Below are 23766 nucleotides of genomic sequence, written 5' to 3' on the forward strand. Positions count from 1 at the left end.
GCTGCCGTGACGTCACAGGCGCGCTGCGTCAGGGCGGCCGGTGTCGGCGGCGCGCGGGGCGGGCGCGCGCGGGGGCCATGGCGGCGGGGTACCAGCACCGGCCCGGCGGCGGCGGCGCCCCCCTGCCCGACCCCTCCTTCCTGTGGAACGTCTTCCAGAGGTGAGCCCCGGCGGGCAGCGGGCAGCGGGAGGTGCCGGAAGCGGGTCGGTGCTGCGGGAGTCCGGCCCGGCGCGGCCAGCGCGGGGTTTGGCTGCCGGGGCGCCTGGCAGCGCTGTGAGCATCGCGGTGGTTTCCCCGTGGGAGGATCTGTACGAAAGAGCTGGGGAGGAATAAATGTGGCCGCATTTTGTAACGAGGGTAAAGGGAATTGGTGGGAGCGAGACGGTAACCTTGAAAGCGCTGAAGTAATTTTTAACCTGAGGTTGCAGAAGTTAAGTCCGGAGGATCAATGTAGCAGTACAGGGAATTCCTAAAAAGGAATCTGATTAATGTTAATGAAAGACTTTAAAGCTACCAGCCAGAAAAGGTAGCTGCAGTAGGGGACATTTAGGTTGGATATCGGAAAGAACTTCTCAGCAAAGGTGATTGGACATTGGAATGGGCTGCCCAGGGAGGTACTGGAGTCACGGTCCCTGGAGGTGTTTAAGGAAAGACGGGGCGCGGCACTCAGTGCCGTGGTCTGGGTGACACGGGGGTGTTGGGTCATAGGTTGGACTTGATGATCTCAGAGGTCTTTTCCAACCGGAAGGATTCTGCGAAGTATACTATTGAATTCTCCTGGATCAGAGGGACCTGCAAAGGAGATAGCAAGCTTGTGCTAAAGAAACACACTGGCAAGATCCTATCAGTGAAGAAGCCAAAGGAGATTTCCCAATTATGTCTTGTTGAGGAAACTCGGGAGTGCCTACATTGGATCAATTTTTATGGGAGATGAGTCAAGACAGCTCCTCTGACACAAGCAGCAGCAAGAAGAGGTTTTAAGCAGTAGACAAACAGTAGTAAGTTTCTAAAACTGGCTGATATGTACGGAGTGACTCAGGAATGCAGCAGCTTACCTACCCAGCCTGCTGTAAAACAACTTCCTCTGAGGACTCGGGAGAGGCAGGCATGAAGCCATTTCTCTTTTTAAAGGGTCCAGAAATAAACAGATCAACAATCTGACTTCTGCACCAGGAAAATCAGTAAAAATAATTTTAAATAATGTAGTTAGTCGGGAGAGTTGCATGGCTTTTGTTGAAAATGTTCCTTCTGGCAGACTGCTATATAAATCCTGGACTATGTTTGGTAAGGATTGGATTTGGATATGATGGCTAGAATTGGAGCAATTCATATAATCTGTACGCTTTTCAAAAATACTCCCAACACTATCAAAAGGCCCTTGAAGAAATTCAGTAAACATGGAATGAATGAAAACATTCTTCAGTGGATGGAAAACTGACTGAAGGGTGTGTGTGTGGTCATGCACCACACTGACAGATGGAGCTCTCCTGGGATCTTTATGTAATCTGTTTGGGAGCAGCTGGGGGAAAGAGAGTAGGTTTAGATTGGATGGTGGGAGGAAGTTTTGTTTTGTGGGCGTGGTGAGGCACTGGAACAGGTTGCCCAGAGAAGCTGTGGCTGCCCCATCCCTGAAAGTTTTTAAGGCCAGGCTGCATGGAGCTCTGAGCCATCTCGTGTAATGGAACATGTTCCTGCCCACAGCCAAGGACTGGAACTTGAGGATATTTTAGGTCCTTTTCAACCCAAACCATTCTGTGGTTCTATGATTCTGTGAAAAAAGAGTGAATAGTCAGGTGAAGTTTGCTGATTCCTGCAGTAACTGAGGCCTGTGAATGTTTGCAGGAGCACCTTACAGTCCTGAATGACTGGGCTGTATCAGCCTGTCATGGTCAGATCATGATCCCTGCGTGATACGTGATCCCGATATGTCACGTGGAACCCAGAGCAGAAGTCTGATGTCCGTGAGGAAAACCCATTCTAATTTTCCATAATTTTATTTATAAAAGGAAAGTGCTGACAGATGATGCTCAGGAGAAAGATAAGTAGGTCATAATGCATTTTCATGAAAATACCAGCTTAGCACTTGGTAGCAGCTAATAAAAGGTAAAAAATGTTCACAATACTAAGAAGAGAAACATTATAAAGGGGAATTTGTAATTGAAATCTTTGCAATTTATGCTAGCAATTTTTGTATTGCGTGCAGGTTACATAATTCTTGGAGATGGGGAAGGAAGCAATAGAATGAACTGAAAGTGTTTAGAAAAAGACAGCAAGAACTAAAGGAAAAGAAAATCAGCTTCTGTGCATGGGGATCAGCTGAGCGGGACTCTGGTTGGGGTAGTAAATGAGGGGAAATGAAAACTGTCAGTCCAAGGGGAACATCCTTGTATGAAATGGAGGGAAGTCTCCACCACTTTCAGATACCCTGATAGAGAAGACGTTCTCCTTCTTTATTTGGGCAGAAATTAATTTATTAATTTTGGCATAGAACTTGAATCATTAAGACAATGGACTGTGAAGGCTCAGTGGAAGCTGGAACCTGCCTGTGCTTTTGACTCTGAACCCCTTTGCAGGGCCCTGCAAACCATTGAGCCTTTCAGTAGTTTGGTCACATTAGTGACTTACTCTCCATTGCCAACATGTGAGAGAGCCTGGGTGACAAACCTGTTGTGCCAGTTTGCGAAACAAATAGCTCACTGCTGTCACATTAGGCATTTTGTGGATTTAACCAGCATGTGTGTTCTGCAGTTCTCTTAAACGGAAATAAATGAAAATACTTCCTTGTGGAGAGCATGCCCAAACTGTTTCATTGTCAGTGTTTCTGTGTGTCACTTCACTCATAAGTAAATCTTGCAATTTTCTTTGGAGCTTTTATCATGTTCCAGAGACTTTTCAGGAAAATAATAATCTCATCTGGTGAGTAAGAAGCAGAATGTCAAAGTCTTCAGTAAGTGGAACCTGTTAATTTCAGCCATTTAAAACTTACTACCTGGTTTTGTTTTGTTTTGTTTTGTTTTTTTCCTCCAGAGTTGATAAAGACAGGAGTGGAATAATATCTGATAATGAACTTCAGCAGGCATTATCCAATGGTAAGTCTGTAAATGAGCAGTGAGGTAGTTAATTGTAAACTTTATGATAAATTTGTTGCGAGAGTGGTTACTTGATGCTGTGATTCTTTGTATGGAAGGGGGTGGGAAGTGTTCCTGCCACTCATTAATTACTATTTAATCTACAGCAAAAGGCTGGAAAGGGAAAAAAATGAACAATCCTTGTGATTTTTTGTTTGTTTGTTCTAAACTGAGTATCTATTGTAACCATTACTGGTCTGTATTCTGAGGAATGAGGGCGTGCACATCCCTTTTTTTTTTTCCCAGCTCTGCTTCCTAGAAATCATAACCAGTGATTCATATATTCCTTGCTCATCACTACTGAACCTTTGTTTTTTAATGAGAATCAGTGTATAACCTGGGAAAAACTGTTTACAACCAGCCTTTTTAATTGCACATAATTTATTTTTCATACAGCATGTTGCAGGAAATAAAGTATGTCTGGGGTTTTTCTTAACAGAATAGAAAGATGCACTCTAGATCTAGTATTAAAACTTTCTAGTAGTCAGTCCCTTGTTGTAATACTCAAAGAAACTAGGGTATTGTCAAATAACTCATGGAAACAAAATAAAAAATGAATCATTTTTCCAGTAGCCTATTTTTACTTTCCTCCCATGACTCAGGGTAGGTAGGGTTGTACTCTGTGGGTTTTTTTTCTGTTTGGAAATCTGAAAAAGGGCATATTCAGTCTGTTTGTCCACCTTTGAATCCATACAAAGTTCCCCTTCTCCCAAAGTTTATTCCTTTATCCCTCCTGTGCTTTGTGACTGAGAAGGGCTTAAACTGATGTTGTGAGCTGCAGCACACAATGGCTGAAGGGCCCATTTTTGTCAGTAATTGCCTGACTTGAAATAAATGTGTACGGTTCTATTCAGTAAAACTGCAGTCTTGTAACTGAACTGGATGTACTGGAATATTTGTTTAATAATGTATCTGATAAATTAAAAGCAATGTTGTGGCTGCCAGACCTGATCCATAATTTTGAATAAAATCTTTAGCATAAACTAAGTTAAATTAAGTCACCAGTTTCATTTAGATTACAGTGCTGTTTAGAGCTGTGCTAAACTGTCATTTTAAATTTTACCTGCTGTTTTACATTTTTTATATTTTAAATATTTTTTCATATGAACTGCCATTTTTAATTTTATATATTTTAAATATCTCCTCATATGATTGAATTTAAGGGTAGTAGGCAGTGATGACTATCTGAGCTCTTTTTTTTCCTTATTTACAGTGTAGATTAGCAGTTTCAGTGCTTTGCAGTTATGAAGAATGCCTACCAAGTGTTAGACAAAATATTTACAGAACTGTAAGCTTCCTGCATTCCAAGAGAGTCTAGCTCTTGTACAACAAAGTCACTAACAATTCACTATATTATTTTCAAAATATATCCTCTAGTGGATGATTGTGCATGGCCGTCCTGCAATTTAACATGGGATAAAAGAATGTTATGTGTTTATTTCTAAAACATTAAAAAAGTCTGCATGTCTCATTGACATTTGAAGTTCAGAGTGATTTTGACAATTTGACATTTTCAACCTGTGAAGTTTATGCAGATAATAGTGTGCTTACCTAGGAGGGGCTGATCATCACTTTGTCTAACCGTTTGCACAATAAAATCCTTTGCTTCTTGCTTGTTTTCTTCTGTGCTGCTGTGGGACGTTAATACTAGAGTCAGGAGAGGAGAGACAGGGACAGTCTTCACTGTGTATTGGAATAGGATGAAATCAGTACAGTTCTTCACCTCTGGAGTTGCTCAGATTTCATTCTGTGGTGGCTATATGAATCACTTGAATGTTTCAAGATGAAATAAGTTACCTTTCAGACTGCATTTTCAGTTTTTCCTCTTATTCTGTTCAGTGTTAAATACTGGCACCTTATTAATTCCATTATTTCTTATTTTTTTGAGGAGACACACAGCTCTAAGGTATTGATGTTCTCTGTCTAAATTACTGCTTCAGCATTTTCAGAGCCATTTTTCCTCTTCTCTTTCTCTGCTTAGTTTCTCTTTACATGCATATAGTCACAGGGTTCTCCCTGTAGAGTTACATCACTGCCCGTGACCCAGCAAAGCCAACGTGCTGGATCCCAGCTCGGCCCTTATGCTGGGATTTGCGGTCAGCTGACACACCCCTGGGATCACCTCTGCAGTGCCCTCGGCTCACCAGCTCCTTTGTGGTCTCAACGATTCCTTGGGTCCCTGCAGGCAACCACAGCCTGTTAATTATGTGCTGCTTCATGCTCTTGGTTCCTTCACAGGCTGGAGAATCCATGGTGAAATTCTAAATGAGGCACAGGATTCCTTTGTTTAAAGCTTAATGCTTCTTAGCACTTGGGAATGCTCTCAACCAAGTGAAAACTGTTTCATAATACTCAAAGAAGTACAGTGCTCCTCCAGATGATTACTGCTCAGGCCCTTTCAAACAGCAAAATTTCTTGGTCTAAAAATACTTATTCAAACTAATACTTAATTGTTTTAGCAGTGGAGTTGGGTTTTTTACTAAACAACTCTAAACTGCAATGTATGGTTATGCCATGTTGGGAACTCTCTGTCAGAAACTAAATGCCCTGGAGTAGTCCTGTAAAAAGGAAATGAGCAGATGGGTTTTTGCTGAGGAACATATATGAGGCCTTGATTGAGTTACAGTTCAGAACACTTCTGCTCCTGTCAGTAGAAAATAGGTATGTGAGTGTAGATCTTGCTTTTTATCCAATACTTCCCAACAGCCTGTGATGAAAAAGTCCTTCTTAGCTCTTCCAAGGTTTGTTAGGTTTTTTTTGTTGCAGCCTTAAAATGCTGGTTTCTGTGTGGTATTTGGAAAGCACTGGTCTGAAGTCGTCTCTGAATGGTGAGACTTCCTTACTTCCAAGCAGCCTTATTTTTTTAATATGCCAGCTCCATGTCACATAGCTCTGAATTCCCTGTTCTTAACTGATTTGTTTGGTTGGTTTTTTACATTTTTTTAATAACATTGAGGATTTCTTAATTTTCAGAACTAAGTAATTCTTTCTGTTTCAGGCACGTGGACTCCATTTAATCCAGCAACAGTCAGGTCAATTCTTGGTGAGTGTAGTTGTGTGATGTGACATAGTCCTAAGATTCTGTTTTGTAATCTGTTCAGCTGATTGATTGAGAATGCTCTCAATTGCTACACTGTTTTTTTCTCCTCTGAGTGCCCAGCAGTAGTAAGTTAAATTATTTTTCCTTTTGATTAATAGTGGAATGTCCTTTGCATACACACATGTGCACTTGTTGAAGTAGCCTGAGAAAATGTTACTGCATAATTGATTAGATAATAAATGTAATTTATGCATGAAATTATTGTTATCCTAAATTTTCTAAAAAGATATTATATAAATTGTCTTGGGAAGTAGTTTTTCCTATCTTGAATTTACGCCTATGTTTTACTCCAAAAATACCAAACAGAAGCTTCACAATGTTTGAATTATGTTAGTATCTAAACCAATTGCCAGTAATGTGGAAGGTGATGGTGGTGGAACAGAAGGATGAAGATTCAAGCACAATAAATCAAATATTTTCTATCACACAGTTCATAAATCCAAGGACTACATTTTTTGTTTTGTTTTCAGTAAGTGTTCAGCAGCAGTCTGAGTTCCATCACTGGGTGACATGCTTATTGTATAAAGATAACAGTATCAGTAAATCAAATGCAGATGAATATCCCAGCATTCTTGGAAATTATGTAAGACTTTTTAGTGTATCCTTAGAAAAGAACTGTCCACCCCTCTGCCCATTTTGTTTCATTACTGGATGATCAATCAAGCCCTCAGTATTTTTAAATTGAAAATAAAAAACTAGGAAAAATAAACATTCTTTGATTTATTCTGGTATTTTTATCTTGCTTTATCATTTTTTCCTTCAGTGGATGACTGCTTGCTTTTTCTCGGCAGAACTTTCCAAATTACCACTTGAATTTTAGCAGTTTCTTTTCCCTCTTCAATACCCTCCACAGAGCACTCTTGCTATCTACTTTAAGTCCTGGCAGATCTTGCTGAGGAGTAGTATGACTAAGATTTTATGTGTTTCTTTTTTATTTCAGGCATGTTTGACAGAGAAAACAAAGGGGGTGTGAACTTCAGTGAATTCACAGGAGTCTGGAAATACATCACAGACTGGCAGAATGTCTTTCGAACGTATGACAGAGACAATTCTGGAATGATTGACAAAAATGAACTAAAGCAAGCACTAACAGGTTTTGGTAATTCATTAGTGATTACAGTTTTTATGATGGGGATATGTCATAGAATGAGCTGCTTACTGGTACTGTTGCAGAGCTGTACTGCTCTGACAAATGTGACTAAAAATGAGGCAGGTGAAGGGCAGCTTTCCTTTTAGGTAAAAAGTACCTTTTAATGATGTCCATGCAGGAGGCACATATTTTAAAGCTCTTTCCTTAGAGAAAAAGGAAAACATTCCACACATGTCCTGACACATCCAGTTCCAGTCTCCTCTGTGACATGCTCTGAGTGGATTACCAATGCTTCAGGCAAAGTCTGAACTTACAGGGTACTTGATAGAACTTGCCACTTTTTAAAACAAGGCCCGCTGTCCATGATGTGAAAGCATTCTGATGGCTAAGGAACTTTAATTCCAGTCACTTCACCTGTAAAGACTTGAACTGCAGCCCTAAACCATTTCCTCAATCGAACAGTCACCTTAATCTGTAATTATATTTACTGTGACTCTGTATATAATTATTATTGAGCATGGCTTTTATTGCACGCATTTTAGTTTAACAGAGATATTTACAAAAAAAAGTCATTGTAACTCCTTACTGTTTTCTGATTTTGTTACACATGCCTGCTAAACAACCTTGTTCTTTTTATAGAAGGACTGCAGTAATTGAAACCTTCTAAAGTATTTCTCTTTTTCCAAGGTTACCGACTGTCTGATCAATTCTATGATATCCTTATTCGGAAATTTGACAGACAAGGAAAAGGACAAGTTGCTTTTGATGATTTTATTCAGTGCTGTGTTGTTCTACAGGTAAGAAAGGAGATGTACTTTGATGTCAATTGAAAAAAAATTACCTTTTCTTAAGCTTTTCTAGTTCTCACTTTAACAGTAGATCTGGAACTTGCTTTTATTTATAGTAAGCCTTTTGAACTAAGTATATGCTAAGTGCTAGAAACATCTTTGTGTATTGGTCTTCATTAATAATTCCTTTGGATCTCAAGCAAATTTGATACAATGGGTGAGGGACAAACAAGTGTAAAATAGTATCAATGTTTGACAGTGTCTGTTAAGTTTAATAGACTTCAGAGGTGATCCTGCAAGGGCAATGGTAAAAATACACAAAAAGCCTTCCAGTCTTTCAGTAACACAGAGAGTGAGAAAAAGAGAGAGAACATGGAGGGAAAGCAGTTCCCCTTAAAAGTAGCATCTCTGTTATTTAGACACATCGGTCACCTTTGCATTCATTTGTAATATAAAGCAATTAAGGTTAGTTTTAGACTTGAACTCTGCTAAAAAGGGCTTTGGAGTATCACTCAGCTGATGTAAATGAAACTGTGCTGGCAGTTGTTCTGGTCCTTTTTCTGTAATGCCTGGCATATCTGACAGAGACAGCTAGGATATCAATGGCACATGAAGCATATTTGCCTAGAAGGTGAGATAGGCACAGGATATGCACTGGATTCTCTTTCCAGATAACTCAAACATTGCCTTGTTTTTCCCCCTGCTTTAAAGCCAGTTATAAAAAGTTGTCTGGTCTATAAAGAAGTGCCTAGGTAGCCCTAGGTATTGCATTACGATTGCAGTGAGCTGTCTTTATATAATAAAGACTGTAAAATGGTTACAGAGGGGATGAACAGAAAGGGTTCATAAAGCTGTAGAAGCCCAGGTGGTAAGGGGAGGATGTGGCAGTCTGAACCTTCCCCTAGAACAAAAATGTCTATTATTTTCTCTCTCTCCTCCTCAGAGGCTGACCGATGTGTTCCGACGCTACGACACTGATCAGGATGGCTGGATTCAGGTGTCCTATGAGCAGTATCTTTCCATGGTCTTCAGCATCGTATGACACCAACAACCAGGAATCGCACACTGGCATTACACAGACTGGAGTTGCCAAAACATCCCCTACTGAATATTATGTATTGTAATGGATGTAACATCACATTCTTAAATTTTGTATGTTGGTAATCACCATCAGAATCTGTACTTGAGTTGGTTTTTATTTTGTATTATTGTATGATATGACCATGTCTGCTTACTGTAGTACAGAAAGCACAGAATCTAGATTTAACCAGTACAATGTACATTACCTCTTACACATATCCTGCATGGGAAAAATGACTCTTTAGCAATGCCAAATTAAAATAATGCTTGCTAGTTTATATCAGTTGAAAGCCAGAAGTTGCACAACATGTTTTGCATGTGCCTTACTTTTATAAGAGTTAAATGTATTAATTTTTAAATACAGAATTTAAAATTAAGTAAAAATACCCGGTCAACTTTCAGTCTATTTTACTTTTGTACAGCTTTAAGGGGATGGTGATTTTATTTCTGTATCCTCATTTTCTGTGATTCAGGGATCTCTCCACTTGGATGGCCTTTTTTATTTTATAGCTGCCTCTTTTCAGGGTATCCTTGGGATGGCTTCAAATACAATTTCTTCACACCTGTGAAGAAGGTCATACTGTGTCTCCCTTGATAAGTTCACCACAAAAATGAACTCTGACTCTCAATATGCTCCCTTTGGTTAGTTGTCTCATTTGCCATCAGAAGTCTTCCTTTTGGTGCTGAAGCACTTACTTGAAGTGGCCTTGAATTGACAGACATTCTCGTAACATAACCCTACATCTCACCATTTACAGCTAATGAGAGAGAGTGGAAAAAATTAAGACCAGTAATGACTGATTCCTGTCACACACCATCTCTTGCAGTAACTCTGAACAAACAACTTGGAGGAAGCAAAGACAACCAAAAGTCAGAGTTACAATGTTACTTCCAAGTGACCCCGAGATTGGCTCAGATGGTCAGAGAATGGTACAAATTACACCAAGGTACCATGTTCAATCTCTGTATGGTCCATTCACTGAAGAGCTGGACTTAGTGATCCTTGCGGAATCTTTCCAACTCAGATGATTCTGTGATTCTGTGTCTCACCCGGAGTAGAGTGTCTGGTATCAGAGTGAAGGCACCAAACTGGCAACTGTTACCAAACCTGTGTCCTATACAGAAGCTGCTACTACTTGTCAAGTGATACTCAGACCCTTAGTGACAATTCAGCAACACTCTGAACACTCTTTTGGTGTCAGGTATGTGGGGCAAAACCAATGGCCCTCAGACCATAAGCACACTGAAACGAGGAGATCTCCCAAAGCGCTCTGGGTGTCCTCACCCAAAAGGCAAGGAATTGGTTTTAGGTGAGGAGGGAGATTAGGAGTAATGATCAGTGTCAGAAACCACCTCATCCATCAGCTGTGAAAGTTACTTACATTGAAGAAAACAAGGGAAAAAGACTTCCACCAGTTACTCTTTGAACCTTCCCTCCCTGGAAGGCTGAGGTAATAACTATATATGCTCTCTCCAGAAACAAAACAGAAGAGACCCAAATTTCAGAGCTCAAAAGAGCTCCCCTGTTTTCTTTCCACTAAGGAATCTGTCCCTTTGGATCATACACCCACATAAAATCCCATATTTCTGGGAAGTGTTTTGAGGAGTAAGTCCAAGGTACGAACTAAAAAGCTGGAATTTGAGAAATTTCCTAGGTTGTCTCCCCTGAAAGATGTCTCCATGTCCAGTTGGCCTTATTGTACTTCACTGCCCTTGGTGCAGAACAGCTGACTCCAGCAGTTCCTAAAGGAGCATCACTGATGCAGAGAACCATCAAGGTGGCTCTGGATTGGAACAACTCTTGTCCCACTGGGAAACACACTTCTAAAGGTGTGAAAGCAGGTACACTGCAGACCAAGAAACTGACTAAAAGCAGACCATTTATCCCCAGTCCAAGGTATGTTCCAGTCTGGATTTTTGTCACTGGCTTTTTAAGGAAATTGGAAATTTGCTCCAAGGGCTCATGTGCATTCTGAGAACTACTGCCTCCATGCCAAGGCCTGTGATGTAGCTGCAGTGGTGCTGACGTGTGCCAGGCATCCAGTGCTGCTCTGCAGGCTGTCAGGACCTACTTTGTGTGGTGGTTTCTTAAAGAAGGATTGGAGTCCAGACAGTTCTGCTCCAATTCTATACTACATAGGAGCAAGATATGGTAAAGGGTTTTCTTGGAAGTAAGAAGTACTCAGCACTCTACAGTTCAGGAAAGCTTTAGTAAATCAGTGCTGTCTTAATTTCCTAATACCAACTCAATTTCCAAATGCAAGAAACTCCTTCCCCAGTGCAGGACTCTGCACAACAACAAAGGAGGGACAATAACTTTTGCCCAGAAACAAAAATTACAGAACATGTAGATAGAAAGAGCATCTAATTTGGGTGGAGGTCATCCAGCTCCTGTATGCCACTGACGTATACAGTGATGGCAGTAAAATCCAAAAGGGAGTGAGAAATGGGGAGAAGAGTTCTCTGAAACAGATTCAAATGAAAAGGTCTTAACTTGAATTGACAGAGTTGCAGCAGTAATATTTTATAGGAACGTTTTTTTCTACAGTTTCAGAATTTTAGTTGCACTACACTTTCTGTGGGAAAAAAACTATGCTAGTAACATTTGTGTAAAAAACTTCTGGTAATATTTAAATGTAGATATAATAACTAATCAATCCCACAGACTTGTAAATCAAAACTCTGGCAGACACCTGTGGTAGAAAAAACAATTTTCTCTTTTAAGCAAGAAGGTTGACTATGTAATTCAGTGCATGGAAGTATATGGCACAACTACGAGGTGTGTGACATTATAAACCACTCCAACACTACAGTAAGTATGAGCAGTGAACAGAAAAAGGAAAGTGGATCTTGTAAGATGCAGAAACAAAACAGTGACAAAAGGAAAATTTTTGGGAATTGAGTTTACATGCTCAATAATAAATTATTTTGAGTTGAATTTTTATTATAATTTACGTAACAAGATCCAAAATGCTTTATGACAGCTCCTGAAGACTAACCCCGCTTCAGCACAAATATTTAATGCACAGAGACACAGTTCCAGCATGGGTGAGAAGAAAAATGATAGTCCACAATGCAGCAGTGAAAAAGAAAACAGACACTCAGGAGTAAACTGTCTCACTTTACTTCTTTTCTTCAGCTCCATGTAAGCTGGTTTTAATTACATAGAGCAGATATCTAAAGCCAGGCATTCATAGGCATGTGGCTCTGAGACATCTCATGAACTGGTAAGTACTACTCAGTTAGTACAACATTTTGGTTTTTTTTCCTGTTATCTTATCTGATTGACTTACGGGTTTCTACTATTTCTTAATGTACTTTGGCCAGTAGAAAGAATCAAGAATTTTTATTTTAGAATGGGTCTATCCACCAAATGAGGTTTTAGGATAATTTATAATTATTTCATTTTGAACAGCATGATTAAAAAATCTGCATATATTTCACACCATTTCTTACTCTGCAAATTGAAACTGATATGCCCCATTACATACCAGTCCTCTAGTATACATTACATTTTCCTCAATAGCATCAGATTAAGGTAGAGAATACCTATGCTGTGACATTCTCCTTTCTTTGTCTAAACAGAAATGTAGTGTATCAATTTCTAAAAATATGCTAATTATAAAGCCTCATATTAATGGAACTGGCCTTACATTTGTGTGACAAAAAGTAAACCTGTATTTTCAATTAATATTCCTCCTAAGTAGGTAGCATAAAAGTAAACCTTTCTCTTCTGAATTGAGAAGGGTATTAAAAGGATTATTAGCTTTTTGCTGACAGAGTAATTTTAACATATTTTCAAAAAAATAACAAAAGATCTTTTTTCTGAAATATACTAAGATATAACAAATACATTACAAAAAGCCTAAACAAAATAGTATGTTCACCCATTATGTGCAAGTTTATGTTCCAGCTATTTTCCACATGTTAAAAACTTAAGCCCTACCTCCCTTTACCTCTCTCCCAAGCAAGTCAAACACAGAGTTAAATGCAGTCTCTTTCCTGAATAGCAAGTGATGGAGATTCTCAAATCTCTTCATCTGTTTCCAGGTCAGCTGCTGTTGCTCCTTAATCTTTCTCTCTAGCCTCTATTAGCACATTGACGAATGTCTGAATATTTACTTCTGGAAAGGGGAGATAAAAACATTTAGAGTTACTTCTATCGCATTTCCATAATACAGCATAGAGAATGTGAAAATGCAAGTTTTACTGTTAATTAGCTACCTAATTAACTAATTCTAGTACTAGAAGCATAGTTTGCATTTGTCCAAACTCATGCCCAATGACAGCTATGCAGGAGCATATACCCACTTCTCTTTAAATCCCTCTCATAATCCATTTCCAAAGGAGAAACTCTCATTTTGAATAGTATATCACTATTCTCAACATTAATGACTATTTCTACAGTAACTGGAAAAAGGAAATTGACACTTAATGAACTAGCTCTCTGATAACATTTCTCTTGTTATCCCAATGGGTTTTGATTCATTTGGATTATCTGCTATAATGCCATCCAGGTTTGGTTCTGCATGCATTAAAATATTTTTTTCGTTATGCCAATACATTCCCCTCCCATCACTGCAAACCTACCAGCACAACTCACGATACAAACTGCTAGTTAGGAAGATGACCTAGGACAAACCTTTCAATTCAGGAAATTTTTGCATTATCAAAATCTCCTCCCACTCACTGGTCTATCTAGTTGCCAAGAGGCACAGTGTCCTCAGAGAGGCAACAATGCTTTTCTTCAGCTGATACAGATGTGAGCAAAATGAGCTCAACTCCCCTGAACAGCTCATCCTATCTCTGCAACCTGCAATCTTCTGCTTATGTTACAGCAACCACCCTGATGTAACTCATTTTACAAGGTAGAAACCAATCACCATCTTACTTTGAAGTGCTGGATAATATGGAGCCAGCTGTTTGAGCATCCTGGTCATTGTAGGTACATCCTTTCCTAGTAGTTTGTTCACAGTGTTGGGAGCAAGACCAGCATCAATTCCATCAAACATCTCTTCAGAGCTTCTGAACTGCTGGTGATCTTGGTACGAACCACTGCCAGAAAATGAGTCCTGATGTGAACTCCAGTCTCTCTGGTAGACTGATTTTTGATACCTGAATCCTTGGCACCTAGATTCCTGCTTCCAGCTAGAGTCCTCGTTCCACCTATAGTCCTCATTCCACTCATTCCACCTAGTGTCCTGGTGCCACCTGGAGCCACCTCTTCCTGAAACAGCAGAATTTTCAGAAGATGTACAAGTATTCACAGACTCATAGTTCTTGTAAGAGGAATAGTTTTGTGAAGAATAGTTTGTAAAGAATCTTCCAGATGAAGGATATGAGGCAGAAGAATTGGGATTGGATAATTCTTGGTCACTTATATGCCTTGCTTTGGTACACGCTTGTTGATTCCTCCATTTGGTATTTTCTCTGTCAAATGAGAGTCTGTTATCACAGAGCTCACTTCCTTGCACATCACTGGATATATATTCTGCTGAGTACTCCTTCACTGGGCTGGTCTGGTATGAAGTGGCCCCAGCAGCCAAATTGGTGCACGGCATTGAGTTTCTGAGCTGTCTCAGCCATTCACTGACACCACTGGCAGGAATATCAGGCTCAACAGCAGGAGAGTGCCTGAATAGGGACATACTTGCAAAGTTGTCAGATCTCAGGTGACAGGAGGATGATCCATCATCTGCTTGGTAACTGTTTGAGTGAGCAGGAACAAAAGAAGCACCTTCAGAATACTCTTCATACTGAGACAAAAAACCTTGATTCCAGTCAGAACTTCCTAAATAAATAAAGGGCACTTAAAGTTAGCAAACTATTAAAATACCAGCTGCAAGCACAGCTACTTTGAGATTTTATGATGTGTACTTCTGTTCTTTTCCCATTTCCTGCCTTTATGTCCTACCTGAGTTTGCCATCTTTTCACCCAAAAATTCTAACAGTAAACAGATCAAAAGGTTACTACTTGAATTTCCATAACCTTAACTGCTATAACACTGTTCAGTGAGACAGAAATGTTTTCAGACAGTTAAGTCATTAAAGCTCCAGAAAATTTTATCGTGAACTGACTCAGAGGGCAAAGATACAGAGTACACCAGCTAAGAAGTACTATGGCTGGCCATAAAAGTAAATTTTCACAATCTGTGCAGGCTCCGAGTAAACAAATTAGTAGAAAAAAAATCTAAATTACCTTTGTAGTCTACATCTGGTCCATAGTGTTCTGGGACTCCTTCCCTTTCTGGAAATTCATCTTGAGGTAGTGACATCAGTGGGCCTAAACTGTTGGTGTAATTATCCTAGGTAAAGCAAAAGGTCAGAATGTCTGTTTGTGAATGCAAGAATTTAAGAACTTTACAAATTCTAAAAAGCAACAGATTTCCCACAGAAAGTTAGCAAAGTACAATTTTAGGTGATAGCAAAGTCCATATGAGGGGTGTGTTGTTACACCACTATTTTCTGGGGTTATTTGGCAGAGATATGTGTCAAGAACAGAAGGAGGTCTCTGGTGAAGACAATGTCTCCTGTTTCAAATTTATTGCCTCATCTCTCTTATCATCACCTGGCTAAAACATAAAACTGCTGCATATGCAAATCCTGCCTCTATCTGGGAAATGCAGAATGGAAGGCCCAACTGAGAGATTAAGCAACAGAAACAATATTTAACTGGTGTTGTTGGCAGCATTTGCACGGAGACAGTTACTGTAGTTCAAATGACATGGAACGTAAAATTGAGAAAACAGTCTGAAACAGCTTTCAGAAAAAAACATATCTGAATTTTGTGAACCTTGTAGCTGCTACAGTGATGAATCACTTTTTCACAGATTCTGGTACTTCTTCAGGTTCCTTTTTCCACAGGTAGTCAACCTCTTTGCAAAGAAGCTATGGAGGTTTGCATGGACCAACGGATAGTCAAGAACATCTTGCCTAATCTTAATAGATTAAAACTCTCAACTGAAAGCAAAGCTACAGGTTACAAGAAAGACAGACCTTACCCAAAGGCCACAAAAGAAAAAAGTGGCACATGTGGGTGGAACTTAAAGCCTCACTGATCTTAGAACAAAAGCAAAGAAGCAAGGGACCACCACAACAAGGATGACAACCTGTCATCGAGAAGCAAAATAGTGCCCAGAACAGAACACACACACAAAAAAAAGCCAAAATAGATACATGATGATGGAATACTAAGAGAAATATGCTATATAATTAATATCTTTGTTACTTAGAAATTGTAAAAAAAGAAAATTGAAGTACATTTAAGTGGAGGTTTTGACCCATGCCTGAACTGTTATAGGTTGGCAGGGTGTTACCACAGTGAGTTTAACCACTCCTTTCCTCCCAATGGTAAAACAGTTCTAGACAAGATTAAGTTACTTACTGCTGCTTTCTTTTCACAAAAGGCCTTCAAAGCTTCCATGAGTTCCTGTGTAATGCGAACAACAAGTGTTGCTTCTGAGTCTGAGGTGATGTGAAAAGTCTCCTGTCAATAAACATGGTAAGAATTGGTCACTAGGATGCCAAAGGGTCAAACACACAAACAGATCAAAATCATACTTTGATTTTTGCATAACCAAATTTATACTATTGGTTAACATATGGCATGTATGATAAATGTATACAAAAATATAAAAAAATAAAATTGGGAGCGTAATTATGGCCTGATAAAAGGTAAAACGTAAACTTGGATTTCTCTGCCACTCCTGTACTGTCAAGTCCATAAATATTTTGTTGCAGACAGAGAAGGGCACAAGTCCTAAATTTATATTATCTGTGTAGAAAATTGCATAAAAAATAAGCTTCATGCTGATTACTAAGTAAATGAATTTATAAGTGATTACAGTAAGTTAAAACAATATAGGCAGTAAGGAATAGCTGTGATTCCTGTACATAAAATCAATTAACTACCAAGTTTTTTTGCAGTTTACTGATTATGCCTTAGACTTGCTTTTTCTCTCTCTCTTTCTGAAGTCACAAGTAACCATAGTGTGGAAGATATGAAGCACACATTTCAAAACATTCTACTTCTAATTTTGGTTCATAAACACAATTCAAATTAAAATGAAATTTTCCAATTGCCTTAGGTACAGAACATGACTTTCACAGAGTAAAACAGTGAACACAAATGGTCAAGTAGTTTCATAAATTCAAAAGACAAACTGAGGCTTACTATGCCACTGTCAACAGCAGCAGAACTGATAAAACTTCCCCAGTCACACCAAGACCAGCAGTTGTGCTCTCTCTGGCAGCCAGACCAGACTGGCTTCTCTTGCTCAGCATTATCAACAATCCCATTAGATACGGGCAGCCAGCAGCACTTGAGCACCATCAGTGCTGCTAATTAACACTGCTTGTCAGGGTGGCTCCTCAGCAAAGGGGAGAGACATCCACAGAACAGGCCAAGAGCTCACATTTAATCCAGCCAATTGCTCTGAGCTAAGATACAGCTGCACTAACTTTTAAGGGCAGAATCCACTAAAAAAGAAATTAATGTTGCAGTCAAATGAGTTTGATCAGTAATCAGAGGGTCCTTCAAACAATATTCACTGCATCGTACTAGTGAAACATCACAACTCTCATCACAATTATTTTACATACATACCAAGAACTCCAGAGCTTTCTGTTTCCGAACAGGATCGTTCTGTGAGATTGTAGAATAGGGGAAAGAACATTTAAAAGACTGAATTTTACTACAGTTGTTGCATCATCTTTTACAGAATGAGACATTTTAATCTTTTATCCAGCAACAGAAGTCAACATAAAGAAAAGATATAATTTTAGGTTGGAGCCATAAACATGTAACCTTAGATCCTGAGTATCGGTTTGGTAGCTGTTGCAGCCAGAATGGCTGCTAGTAAAGTCCAGGGTAAGGAAGCAAAAAAGGCCTTTGCATAATATCCACAGATGTTTAATTCAGCAACCTAGTAAGATGTTCAGAGTCCCAGGCACACTCACGGGAGACTGCAGGTTTCTCTCTCCCAAGGGGCAGAGGGTAACCCTGGTCTCAGGGCAGTACAAAGATCAGGGCCAATTGGGGAATAGACAGGGAGTGGTTTAGGGACATAGGAACAGGGGAAGGAGACAATAGGGTCTTAACAGCTTTTTGAGGGCAGCTTCTTGTGTCTCCCTAACCTAGGGGATAACCCCCAGGGTCTCCACAGGTTGCAGCTACACAAACATGACTGCTTTCCTTCCAATACCTGGAAGAACACATTTCACATCTAAGCCACACACCTACAGGAGCTATCTCTCCCAGCCTTTCCTAACTGAGGAGCAAAATCATGTTTAAAAACGTCAAGTGTTCAGCTGCATTTAGTGTAGAACCTGACCAGCCTGAGGCTCACACAACCAACTCTGCCACCAAGATAAAAACAAGTCACTTCTCAGTGTTTGTCTCCAGAGCTAATCAGGACAGATACTTCAGTGATCATTTTGAATTTCACTTTTGAGTTATAAAAAAGGATTGTAAATCTTTAAATATATCTCAAGATTTAAACCAAACGTTCAGTATAGAATAGTCTTGAACTGAAGAGGAACAAAAGAGGGAAGGGGAAACTGCAGCACAGGCTGGGAGACCTGGCCTGGAGACACTGTCTCTGAGATTCAGTGGCTCTGAACAGGATTTATGAGAGCTAAGGTGAATGTACTGTTCCCCTCTGCTGTGATGAACAAAAACCTCTGACTCATTAGATCAATTGCTTCTGCAACAATATTAATAAAATACTAAATGAAGCCAAAAAATAAGCATTTTCCAGAAAAAATTAAAAACAAACATTAAGAAACTGCTACAACATGAAACACTTGTGGGTATGTGAACACTTGTGTGGAGTTACTGCCTCTACATACCTCATGCTTATAATCATCTTCCCACCTTAAAAAAAAGAAATTACAGTATTAAGATGCATTCTAAAAATCACTAAAACATTAAGTTTACTCAAAATATTTTAGTTTCCAAATTTTTATCACTTACCAATACTGGGTATCTTTCTCTAAGAAATAACAGTGTTTTAAATATGCTGACTGACTCTCAAAGAGACCAGTAGTGCAGATGAACTTGTTTACAAATCAGCTAAAGGAGGTGACTAAAATAATGGTGAGTTGGGTTTTTCCTTCCTATATAAACAGCTATAAAACTTAATCAGCTAATGACATCCCACATAGAATGGAAACAGTTTGAAATTTCAATTGCAATTACCTTTTGAGTGCAGTATTTCAAAAGCCATAACTGCTATTTCCTCACAGACAAAAAGGAACAATTTACAGAAGAGGAGTAATTATAGTGGAAAGACAATATAAAATACTTCCCCATATGATATTTGATACAGGAAAACAGATTTAAGAATCTCTTTTGATTCTCCTGTGCAGACAGTACTCTCACCTTGCTTTTTTCTTCAATGGGGCTAGAAAATGAGAAAAAGAATTATTAGCAACATCACAAGGTTTGCACTGTATTACTGCGACAGAAGCATTAGACAAACAGAACAGTTACTGGCCATGACGTAGCTGCAGTTTCTGTAAAGAGCAGGATTCAGCAGCAAATGGCACACACCATCTTAGATACCAGCAGGCATCCTTGCTGAATAGTCTGTGGGAGACCTGTGCCCTAAAGGCTTTGCAGGGTACCCTACAGCATCTATGTTCAGGCAGCTGAATCCCATACAAGAAGGCTGTATGGAATAAACTGAGGTGGGCCTGTCTCCTCCATGAAAAAAATGTACAAGGTATGCATGTGGGCTTTTTCCAAGTAAATACCAGTGAACCTAACAGTTGTACACACAATAGCTAAATTTCCAACAAGAAGTTATAGAGGTTGGAATGTCTGATCATGTCATCTCTATCAATGTATAAGCATGAGGAGAGAGGGAAGGAAAGCTCAGCAAAACAAGGCAGTCTTACTATGATTCAGAGAACCAGCTACTGCATGGTACATAACTTATCACTTCCTTAAGCATTGTGTTCCAGGATATGCAACAGAGCATGTAATAGTTCTCTGGACGAGTGACATCTTTGGCCCTACCAAGATAAGGCCAGAAGAGCTGTGTTGCCATGTTAACCAGTTCCCATTAACACGGTTAACACATGCTATGAAGCTGTTACTGTCCATTTAGTCACTTGCACACTCATACCTGTGTACTAGTGGCCTTTCTTAATTATATCCCCAAACTCATTCTCACTGTCAGAAGAGAGTTTTGACATTTGCCAACATCATCTAGTCTAAAGTTACTTACTCCTGCTAACACAGTAACCATGATTTTCTCCTAAATAACCAGAGGGTTTTTTTTTTTTGGAATTCACTTGATTATGACCTTATCACCTAACCAGAGTATACCTTTATATTGAAAGACACAACGCTTTTGCAGGTAACTTCCCTCTTGTTCATGTTTTCAGAGTTCGTATACTGTTGGACAGGATATGATCTGTGTGGGATCACTCTTTTTGACGTTCCAAATTGATATTTGACCATATCTTCCACTTCTACAGAAGTCTGCTGACTTGATTGATGTCAGTTTACTCTGAACTGAAAATTACTCAGCTAATTACCAGGGTGACATTCCCTCTTCTTCACAAGAGACACAGAAGTAAAAAAGATTTCTGCCACCTTGTTTTGCAGACTAATATTCAAAAGTACAAGGCACAGAAGCCACCAATGAGCAATAAAAAGAAGGAAAAAAAAAAGGGGAAAAAAAAAAAGGATTCACACTGACAAAGTCTGTTGATCTATGCAACCTTCACCCACTTCAATCAAACCCACCTACCTTCTGATATTAACTCTAGGGTTAAGAGGTAGCAAGGAGGTATTCCTCCAGATTGGCATCATTAAGTATCTACAGCACACCTACAGTAACAAAATATGTAACTCAGACATACTGGATGAAGAAAGATGTTGGGTTTATGTTTGTGGGTTTGGTTTCCATCACTTGTTCCAATGGATTTGCTAAAGAATTATAATTTCCTCTTTCACCAGTGATTCAGCATGTAAGTCTTCTGATGATGGAAATGAGGTAGAGGAGACTTTGTCAGCTTATTCAGAGAAAGCCATCAAGTACCACTTTTCCATACCTTTTTACTTCCCTTTATGACCAAATTATTGCAGCTACCATAAATACCTCCAGAACCCAGAAGTTAAAAAAATCTAAGGAGGACTGGAAGTACAGCAATTTCCTTCTTTCATCTCTTCAAAATCACAAAACCCAAAAAATCTTTGAAAAAGTGTTGTGGTATTACACGTTAAATGTTTTACATCAGTCAAACCCTTAGAGTTCAACTAGTAAGTCAAATTAGGCCAAATATCAATTATATCAAAGCTACTATATTAAAGAAATTCACAGACTTACATGAGGTAGCTGGTCTTGTGCAACCTTCCATCTAAAAATATAAAAAGTTTCATATTAGACTTTCTGACTAAAATTTCATAACAACAGTCTCTACTGCAACTGCCTTTAGGAAAGGAACAAGTACTTTTATTTATGCCAATATAATTAAATTGAATTCAATTAAATTCCTCGCACACAGATAATGACTCTTGTAAATATAAATGAAATTTGAGAAAAAATTTGCTTACATTTGAGAAAATTTAAGTTGCAAAAATTAAAAATTATTGAAGTTAAAGTAATAAAATTTCCAAATCACTGAATTCAGACTGAACAATTTTCAATTTAAAACATTTAAAACCTTAAAAATATAAAGCTTTAGCTTTTTTTGGATTAATTTCAATACTACTGTTCGTTTCCCTGGATCTTTCAGGGCAACCTAAAGGTAAGCCTTAGTTCAACTCACTACTGCACTCCCTAGAAACACACAGAAAATTTAACAGGCTTTGCCAGCAGTACTTTTAAAATTTACTCTATTATGCACTAATAACAGACACATTAACAGATACTTAACATTTATTTCCAATTACCTGATACATTTTTAATCCTTCACTCTTCTCTAGTTCTCCGGCTAGCCGTCTAAAAAACGAGACTTTGTATTCTCTTACATCTGTTGGTTTTCTCCTCATTTTATCTGGAAATTCTTTGGACTGTAGAAAAAAAAAAAAACATCTTGAAAAGGTTAATATCAAAATTTATCACAATATTAAAAAATGTACACATTTCAACTTCTGGACAAGCTTCCAAAAGACTGGTAAACATTGATTTGAATATTATGAACTAATTTATTCTCTGCAACATATCTAATCGAATTTTAGAGCTACTAACATAGTCTTCAAAACAAAAAATGGATACCATGTAAAGCTTGCTACCAAAAGGAAATACCCTCTGTACCAAATCTAGCAATGCTATGGACATGCAGGGGAAAAAAAGAATCACATTGTTTTTGGAACCTGATCCTAAAAGCAATCTAAATACTTAGGAACAGACTGCAGAGCTGAAACAGACAGGTAGCCCTGGACTCCAATGCCTCAACAGCCCACAGCATCAGAGCTCTTCATGCTGGCCTGACCCAGAGAGAGTCAACTATACAGGTATTGGCAATTTATCATATGGGGGTTTAAACTTCAAACTATCTAATTATTTAGAAAAAAAAATAGAAGGGGAGTATCATAAAGAAATTTTGATCAAAATGCACCAAAATTACTCACAATGTATTCTCTTCTGTGTTTATATCCACTGAGATGTTCTATCATAGGTGCCACCTCTGAATTACACCCACACAGCCTGCACTCGTAACGTGGCTCTCTTCTTCCTTCAAATCTGATTTCAACCACATGTTCTAAACCTGTAAGTAAAAGAGTTACAAATATCTCTATTTTACTACAGAATACTGAAACAAATGTATTCTTTTCAATGCTGCTCATCAAATTCAAAATTAATGTATTAAATTATTCAATTTCCAAAATTTGACACTCCTTCAGGATCACTTCAACACTTCTTTGGACTTATTACCCAATCAGCTAAATTTATCTCTTTCCAATATCTTATTCTGAAAAGAAATACACCATCTATGGCAGATTTCAAAGCCCACTAATGTCTGGGACATTTTTTCAAGAAACTAAGAAAGAGAATGAGAATAGAAAATGCCCGACAAATGTCTAGATTTAAAAACTGCATTTAAAATACTTAGTCAAACATAATTTGGACAGTATCCGAGTAAAAGCAGATGTAGAAAGGACATTAATCACTTCACAAAACTGAATCTTTCATAATCTGAAAATGTTCCATAAACTTTTAAGAATCACAAGAATGAAAATGGGAATATTCTTCATTTTTCCTAGAAATTACTGAGACAATCCCTTTAAAGTATTCAGAAACCTTCAAGTTTGAGGCTTCTTACCTAGCATGAAAAGTTTTATTCTGAAAAGCTTGAACACAATAAATTTAAAAGCAGTTAAAAAAAAGTAGGAAAATCTTGCAGCTGTTCCCTTATGTCATAATTTCCAGTACTCTCTATTTGTGATGGGTTGATCCCAGCCAGCAGCCAAGAACCACATAGCTGCTTGGACACTCACATCCACACCCCTCGGCAGGGTGGGGAGAACACAGGAAGAACAAAAGCAACAAAACTCAAAAACTTAAAGACAGTGTAATAAGTTAAGAAAAGAGAGGTAAAAAAACCCCAAAACCAACCAACATGCA

The 23766-nt window shown here is 38.7% G+C and overlaps 2 protein-coding genes across 6 annotated transcripts in view; one reads left to right on the top strand and one right to left on the bottom strand.

Annotated features, from left to right (window-relative positions):
- PDCD6 (programmed cell death 6) lies at positions 1–9588 on the top strand. Of its 2 annotated transcripts, none has more exons than XM_072924437.1 (6): positions 1–160; positions 3029–3090; positions 6128–6172; positions 7170–7322; positions 8007–8116; positions 9051–9588. In XM_072924437.1, exons 1-6 carry the CDS (start codon positions 78–80, stop codon positions 9147–9149), a joined length of 552 nt encoding a protein of 183 aa, XP_072780538.1. In that variant the 5' UTR covers positions 1–77; the 3' UTR covers positions 9150–9588. The 2 variants fall into 2 exon arrangements, with proteins under 2 accessions (XP_072780538.1, XP_002190072.2); XM_002190036.6 differs by having other exon boundaries at positions 2–160; positions 7170–7328.
- Positions 9589–12110: 2522 nt separating this feature from the next.
- The window catches only part of LOC100230122 (uncharacterized), a 28699-nt gene continuing 17043 nt past the window's right edge, over positions 12111–23766 (bottom strand). For 3 of the 4 annotated variants that reach the window (XM_072924435.1, XM_012571869.3, XM_030265838.2), the window contains 10 exons: positions 22773–22909; positions 22092–22211; positions 21526–21556; positions 19569–19590; positions 19037–19061; positions 17793–17831; positions 16572–16673; positions 15387–15492; positions 14079–14978; positions 12111–13311 (listed from right to left, as the gene is read on the bottom strand). In XM_072924435.1, the coding sequence (XP_072780536.1) occupies positions 13256–13311; positions 14079–14978; positions 15387–15492; positions 16572–16673; positions 17793–17831; positions 19037–19061; positions 19569–19590; positions 21526–21556; positions 22092–22211; positions 22773–22909 (1538 nt within the window). In that variant the 3' untranslated portion in view covers positions 12111–13255. Of the gene's footprint in view, positions 13312–14078; positions 14979–15386; positions 15493–16571; positions 16674–17792; positions 17832–19036; positions 19062–19568; positions 19591–21525; positions 21557–22091; positions 22212–22772; positions 22910–23766 lie in introns of those variants that run through there. The other variant, XM_030265839.4, reaches the window with a different exon arrangement.

Source organism: Taeniopygia guttata, chromosome 2, assembly GCF_048771995.1.
Source record: "Taeniopygia guttata chromosome 2, bTaeGut7.mat, whole genome shotgun sequence".
Classification (NCBI taxonomy): domain Eukaryota; kingdom Metazoa; phylum Chordata; class Aves; order Passeriformes; family Estrildidae; genus Taeniopygia; species Taeniopygia guttata.